At 27.8% G+C, this 8403-nt stretch overlaps 1 protein-coding gene across 1 annotated transcript; it reads right to left on the bottom strand.

The window, feature by feature from the left end:
• Nucleotides 1-2223: 2223 nt before the first annotated feature.
• LOC113380282 (TSC22 domain family protein 1-like) lies at nt 2224-8196 on the bottom strand (the record flags this gene model as incomplete). The annotated part of the gene is made up of 2 exons (XM_026619633.1): nt 7924-8196; nt 2224-2486 (listed from the first exon to the last, which is right to left on the bottom strand). Coding segments are annotated over exons 1-2 (401 nt in total), but the record flags the coding sequence as incomplete, so codon positions are not given.
• Between the last annotated feature and the right edge of the window lie 207 nt (nt 8197-8403).

Consider the following 8403-nt stretch of genomic DNA (forward strand, 5'->3'; position numbering starts at 1 on the left):
CGGTCCATTATTTGAAAATAAATTTTCATAATATTTTTTGATTAAATATTTAATAAATTTGAATAATGCATGGTTTTAAAGTTTTAAGATTGTAATAGAGAATGTTATATCCTCTATATATAACTACAAGTAAATATACAATTGAATTGTTTTCAGAATACAATAACCTCCTAGTACATGGAGATAAAGATCCGAAATTGGTGTCACTTAATTAGCAAACATTTTTCTATTATTAATCGAATATCAATAAAAACTATCTTAACATACTGGTATATTCTTTTAATTCTTTATATTTATAATTAAAATCCATAAGCTCAGATTTTTCAATTTATATTTAACATTTATGATAGAAACCAGTTAATGTGGGAAATATGATTAGATTTTGTTGGTTTCTCAAGATTTTTTTTTATTCTATATAAATTCATTTAATAATTGTGTTGCATTTTTAGTTAATACTTATGATGAGGCAATAATATTACAAAATCCATCACAAAAACAATAATTTTAAAGATAACACAAAATTAACTAAAATATAAACGTAATAGAAATTTCATATACTATGATAGTAATAATATTTTGTGTAGGGCTGTAATATTAGTAAATTGAAAATTAGAATTAGAGTTTATAGTTTTATTATTGTTTATTATGTATTTTGAAAAAAATAGTTACAAAATTTTTGTAATGAAATCTAAAATTTTATAAACTTTTAGTGTAGTGTCTCATGAAGAATTTTGTTTGGGATAAAGTGTATGCAATGGATTACTAAGTTTCCTTGCATTTTCAAAAACTGACCTTAAGGTTCATTTGAATTATTTGTAATTTATTAAGGTAAGTTTTAGTAATGGGCCAAAAATCGAAAATGAAAATTTTTGCATCACGTTTCACAGGTTTCTGAACATTTTGGCATACCTCAGAAAAAATGGATGTGTGTGTGTATGTATAGAGACAAATTTTCATCGACAATTTCGGGCGTAAGGATAAACCGATTTGAAAAATTCAAAAGCAATCGATTTCTATTGATAGGCAAATTAGGTTTTGGCAATGGCAGGTCCAGCGGCTTCGAAGATATGGAGCAAAAAGTGCTAAAAATGTCAGCTTTTAAGAGAACGGATCAACCGATTTGAATGATTCAAAAAGCATTCGATCCGTAATGGTGGGGAGACGTGGTGATTAGATTTTGGTAAAAGCAGGTCTAGCGGTTTCGGAAATACTGTGCTAAATGTGCAAAAAATTGCAGTTTTTCAGAGAACTAAGCATCCGATTTGAATGATTTAAACAACTTTCTTGTGTTGACAAAACGATTGCTTTTGGGAAAACATTTTTTTAAATTGTTTTTTTTCTTAATTTTCAATTGTTTTAAATTAATTCTAGCTAGAGTTCTAAACATCACTGATATATAATTATAATAACCCATTTGAAAAAAATTAAAAATAATCAAATATTTCATTAAGCAATTGCGTTAAGGCACGATGCCATACACCACTAGTTTATATTGCTTTTGCTTTAAAAAGGGGAAGACAGATACAACCTAATCTCATCTAGTTTCATTTTTTTTAGTACTCAACAGAAAAATATAAAGCATATATTAATTTTTTTCTGTATGTAGTTTTGAATTTAAGATTTTTATTAAAGACTATTTTTTGTCGAACATTATACCTATGCCTTTGACTATGCTCTTCCAATTTACACCAACATCATTTTATTTTTATTATGAGTGTTGAGTTCTTGGTCTTGTTAGTTGATTATATAGTTTTTGTTTTAAATTTCTTAATTTTAATTTTCTCTTTTTTCGAAAATGTCTTGAAATTTTAGTATTTTTTGATTTAGCTGAGGAACTAAATAATATCTTGTCTTGCCCAAATGTAATTAATTTTTATTTTTTGAGAGTGTTTAATTTTTAGTTTAGACTATATAGTGTAATAATATAGTTTTTGATTCAGATGAATCAATTTTAATTTTTGATTTTCCGCAAATTATAAAATCCTGTACATGAGATTTTATTATTTAATTTAGCTGATATAAATATTGCTAATATGTCTTCATATTACACAATAATAATATTGTGTAATATGAAGACCAGCGAACATTGAACTTGAGATTGAAAATTGTGGGAAAAACAATTTAAACAATCATGTAATAACTTCTACAATGATTTTCAAATATTAAATATGCTTTCGAATAAAAGATACTAAATACAAATCCAAATAATCCCTGACAACAAACCTGATTTCCGAAGGTGCTTTGTAGGCCGCACTAGTAACATATATATCGGATCCATTATCGCCGAAGCTGAGTTGGCTAGGAGCCCTGGGTGGCGGTCTCGACGGTGGTCCACCGCTGGGCGTGAGAGCTGCGTGCGAACCGTGCCGGTGCACTGAGGGCACCGACAGCGCTTGCTGACTCGAGTGGTGATGGTGGTTCAGGTGCTGGTGGGATGACGATCGAGGCTTTCGTGGGTTCGGAGATAAACTTCGTTCGTTTGAGATCTGAAAGGAAAATTATTGATTTATAATAAATATTACATTACATTAAATACAAATATTACATTAAATGATAGCTTGATAGATCTTAATATGATCGAAGTTGGTGATAATGAATTATTATATTAACCTTTCCGCTCGCGAATTTCGAGATTTGTATGAATTTTGTCGCCGGAGAAGCGGCCTCCCAGTCGAAAGGGTTAACTTATTAACATCTCGTAGGGTAAATTATTGTAGTCGTACAAAAATCAATTTTTTTTGCATATCTTCACGTTCTGAAGGTTTATGAACATTTTGGCATACCTTAGAAAAAATGGATTTGTATGTATGGATACAAGTTTTCGCCCACGTTTTCGGACGCACGGATCAACCGATTTGAGTGGTTCAAAATCCTTATTCCTATTAATATGGAGATGTTTTTTGTTTTAGGGCAAAGGCAATTCCAGCCTTTTTGGAAATACGGAGTAAAGAGTACAGAAGAAAATAATCAAGTTTCTGAGAATACGAAGCATTTGTAATGATGAGGCAAAGTGGTGATTAGTTTTTGGCAAAGGCAGGCCCAGCCGTTTCGGAGACTAAATGTGCAAAAAATAGCAGTTTTCAAGAGGATTAAGAATCCAATTTGAAGGATACAAAAAACTTTCTGCTTGTGTTGAAAATAATTTTAACTTTACAATTCATTTATATAATTTTTATAAATTTTAGACAATGTTCTTCATTTTAAATCAAATTGATTAAGTTTTGTTTATTTACTTTTCTGTAAACATGAATAAACGTCGTTGTTTAATTCATAATCTCCTATATTTTGTTTATAAAATAAGAATAATGAAAGTTACAGTAGTTATAATAATCTATTTGAAAACATATAATATTTCTCGAATATTTTATTACGGTACAGGAAGTTCCTGCAATTTGCCTTAAAGCACGATGCCATACACCACATTATATTATATTGTATTTTATTTTATTATATTGTAAATTAAAACATTAAATAATTTGCAATGTACTATGGTACTTCTAATTTACTAATCAAACACAATTACACTGTCTCTACCTAACATATATTTATAAAAGAAACGAGTATCTTTAATACCTGACAAATCATAATATAAACTAAGCGTTAGTTGCATTTTGCTGTAATCAAAGTTGCGAAAACTTCTCGATATGTGTAAACAATCATCTTAATCAACGACATTTGAGATTTGGTAACTCTTAAATGTGTAACGATCAAAATTTGAAATTTGGAATCAGCTTAATATTCCAACTTTAGAAGAATTTTTATAATTAAGCCACTTTTCAATGCCCAAGATATTTTAGAATGATCGCTACGACCATCATATACAGTTTTTATCATATAAAGTTTCATCAAAAACATCGAATGTTTCCAATAATCATTTACGAAAGAAAGGTCAACTGATATCTTTCAAACAGTTTTGAATTTTGAAAATTGGTTTTGAATATTTGGCTAGAACTCGGACAAATTTTTACCATTTTTTGCTAATTCTAAAGAAGTAGCTCTGGCACAAAACATCTTTTTCGAGTTTGCTTAAATGGGTTTTGAATTTTAAAATTGACGCAGCTCTTTTTGATAAAATTTTGACAAAAAGTCAAAAATTTTTGAGAGAAAATATAAGTAGCAAATTGGATTTTTTGGCAAAAACAAACTTGTCCTTTAGGAAGTTACTTATATAATAAAAAGTTTAATTTTTATGAATGAAATTTAAACATTATTATCATTTATTTATAACTTATAAACATTTGCAATGTTCCCTAATTCATTATTGAACTTTCATTTTATTCAGACCAAATATTGAATAATAAATACATATTTATACCGAATTCTTTAAAGAACTGCATTTGCAATATATTTATAGGTATACCTAATTTTATGGTTATTAACATAAAAATAATTAAAAAACTTTTCTGACTTCATAAATATAAATATTTACAATTACCAATAAATATTGAAATATTCAAAAATATTTACAATCTGATAGAGTACAGTAACATAAACGTAATAATATTGAATAGGTATTAGAAAATAATTGTGCTAATTTGCATAACTGATTAACATGTTTCAATAACATATTAGCATGTCCGCTTTTATACTTTCGGCAGCAATCACCAAGTTTCATATTTTTTAAGAAATAAATCATTTGAATGTATTGACCTTCAGTTTATGATGGTTTTCAAAGTGAAGAAGTGTTAATAAATTATTTTATCAATTTGATTTACACAATCTATTATAAATAAGCAATGAAGTTCCAAGAAAATCGGCTGTGGTAGGTATATGTAAAATTAACTGTGAACATAATAGGCAGTATACCTGATGCAAAACAATTAAAATTGATTTGTGTATTACACACTGATTGTGATTCATCTTATAAAAATTTATAAGATTCTATTCTGACTTATACATTTTTCCAATCGAAGTTTGAATTTTTAGTAAAATTTAATATGATCTATTGCCTATATACTTTGATCGTTTCTCAATTCTTGATTATGAATTTTTGCTTTAATAGCAATATGACAATGTTTTTAATAATTACATTACATGTTTATACAAAAATTAAAAATTGTATCAAATTTTTATCACATTATCTTATGCATTGAGACAATTCTCAATTTATACATATAAGGAGAGTATGTAAAAACCGACATATAAAGACTCAGGTGTTCGAACAAAAACAAGAATAAGTAGAACAGAATAGCCATAAGTTTAGCCCTTGCAAAATCACAAATTATCTGAATTACAGGTCTTCAAATTTATTACTGCAGTGTAAATAGATCACAAATGCTGCAGGAGATAGGAACAGCTATACAAAACCAGTATTGGCATAAGAAAAGGTATTTGTAGGCCAAACCGCATTGCACCTTGTCTATTACAGAATCTTCTATCGATGGAAATTTCTCTAGAATGTTAAAACCTAGAACTACTGTCGAGCACCTTCCAAGTACATAGTTACTTAACTTCTTATAGGAATTTATGAACTTTGTGGGATAATGATAGACAATAATTATTTAATATAACTCATATTAACTATAATTGACCACAGATTATCCAGTGTGCGTAAACGAATAGAATGCTTGTTCAATCAGTGGAAGAAAGGCAATTTAAAAAACTTTATAACAGGAAATTTCATTAAATTGTTTTTACAATTACATATCGTAATTGAGTAGGTATTGTGCCGAAAGAAGTAATTGCATATGAAAAAAAACAAAATTTCATAACTTCCTACTTGCCTTAAGTGGCTGTGAAAAATTATGACAAATGGCGTTGATTATGAGTTGCAAATATCATTTTCGAGGAGTAGAAGATAATGAATGAACCACTCAAATGGTTAAAGTTTTTTATATAAATATTATTAGGTAGCTATGTAATTTTTAAAGACTTGAAATTTTTTTAAAAATATGCTACTTAAACGTAAAAAAATAATTTATATCTTATTTCATGTTCAAATCAATTATATTTGATTGTAATAATCATAATGCAGTAATTCTTTTCAAAAACACAGTACAACAGGTGATTGGCGACCTCGAGATAATCAATATCGATGAAATACCTATGTGATCTTATACGTTATAAATCTTAGCTTTATAGTAGTTTTATTACAAAATAATTGCTATTAAAAGCTACGCAAGTTGCTCATTGCGTGAAATAGTCTATGTTGAAATATTGCATTGGTTTCATTGAGTACATTGGTTTTACAATATTGTAATAAAAGATGATTTTTTTAAAATACAGAAGCATCATTGATATTAAGCTGCTTGATTCCCAAAAATCTAATTGTTTAATTAAAACGAGAAATTTTGAAGATAGCAGACAAATCGCAAATTATGAATATCTTAAGACACAATTTTAAAAATTATTGGGAATAATATTTTAGACCAGATGTCAAATTTTTGCAACCGTAAATTCAATCACAATATTACTATTTTGAAAAATGAGTAATAAAATTTGAACTGTCCTGACTACCGAATTTGAATAAACCAATGAAAAAATTAAATTAAGAAAAAGGCTACTTTGTTGCAAAAGACATTATGTCACAATGTAAAACTTTATTATTTTATTTGTTCAAGCCATAACTCACAAATGTTCGAAATTAGCATATTGAATGTAGATACATATATCTAATAAATTTATCAAAATTGATAGAAGTAGATGGATTTGAAAGTAGTGATATTATATTCCATAATCAGTAATGGCACATTAACATATTGTTATGCATTAATCCATATATGTAAGTATATATATATATATATATATATATATATATCCCAGAAAATTTATAACTATGATTGCGGACCAAATTTATACTTTAAAACACAATATGATACCATGAATTATTAAAATCTTACAATTTAACAATAAGATAAACTAATTGTAAGTACTATTTACTCTTTTTATTTTTTATTTTCACTCCAATTCAATTGTTTTAGTTTTTAATTTTATTTTTAGTTTCCACTGAATGAAGGCTAGGATCATAGCCGAAATGTATGGATGTAAAATAAATTTTTGAAAGAAATTCATGTTTTTTATTGATGTTATGCCGATTACTAGACTTGGTTAATACATAAGTCAACATCAAATTCAGAATCATACAATGTCTAATTTGAAATAAATATTATATTTTAATACGACACAATGGCTAATATTAAATTAATCAATTAATGTAATTTAATGCAACGTCAAATGAAAAACCTCCAACCATAAGCGAATTTGCATTTAACGATTTTGATCTATAAAATCAGAAATATTTTAACAGATCTGCTTGATATATTCAAAAATAAACAAGATTTGCGTCATATAACTACTTAATATACCATCTTTGACTGCAATTAAAAAATTATTAACATTCTATCCGTTAAAAAAAACATGAATATATATAAGACAAGACAATGTTCTTGGTTTAGAACTAGTAGGAAGGGCAATATTTTAAAAATATATTAAATACGACTAAAACATGTCGTTTTTTTAAAGATGGAAACCCAACAGTCGTCACATATCTACGTGAAGAGGTTTTATTATTAAAATTTTTGTATAGAGTTGAATTTTTATTACTACAGCAATGCTGGATAAGAACTATTTTCACTTGGAAACATATTGCATCTATATTTCCAAGTGGAAACCAGGTCACTAAAGCTTGATATCAGGTTGCTGGGTATGGGTATCAAACCTAGGACCCACAGACAAGCCCTGTATCATTATTAACGCAGCTTGTAAGAGTATATTTAACAATAAAAAATATGTAGATGCTAATAGTGAAACTATAGTCAAGACATAAAATTATTTATTAGTATTTCTTAAGAAACCTTTGTTAAGCAAAATTCATAATAAATGCGTATCTAGATTGTGTTAATGCTAAATTATTACTCAGCTCGCCATCTAAGATTACGAACATGATGTCGTTTTACATTTTATGCATTTATAAATTATCCTTACCATATACTCAGAAGCGGCTCTATGGGAGTCTTCGCCATCGGTGCTGTAGGCAACATTCGAATGACCATTTCTCACTAAATATCCCTCAGGGGAGCTATGTGTCGCCACATAGTGGTTACTTGCAACTCTGCGCGCCATGCCGGAGATATAACAAAGATCTTGATTCTGAACACTCGGCAGGTGATGCTATGTTTTTGAGTTTATCATTTTGTATAAAGAAGAACTATTTAACACTTGTCCAGCAAAATTTAAATCAATTGAATTGTACTATTTTTTAAAAAATTTCTTGTGGTTCTTCATCATCGGTAAACGAAATGTATTTAGGTCCAACCTGAATGAGTAATCTGAAACAAACAAAGAAAATTAATATTATTTATTCATTCAAATTTATTCAAATTGATGATATAAATCTGTAACAAATATATAACCCATTCGATGAAAGAATGATTTTTTAAATATAAAAATCAATGAATTTGAATG

The sequence above is a fragment of the Ctenocephalides felis genome, unplaced genomic scaffold, assembly GCF_003426905.1.
Source record: "Ctenocephalides felis isolate EL2017-DRISC unplaced genomic scaffold, ASM342690v1 CF-g0.4_SCAFFOLD_02007, whole genome shotgun sequence".
NCBI lineage: Eukaryota > Metazoa > Arthropoda > Insecta > Siphonaptera > Pulicidae > Ctenocephalides > Ctenocephalides felis.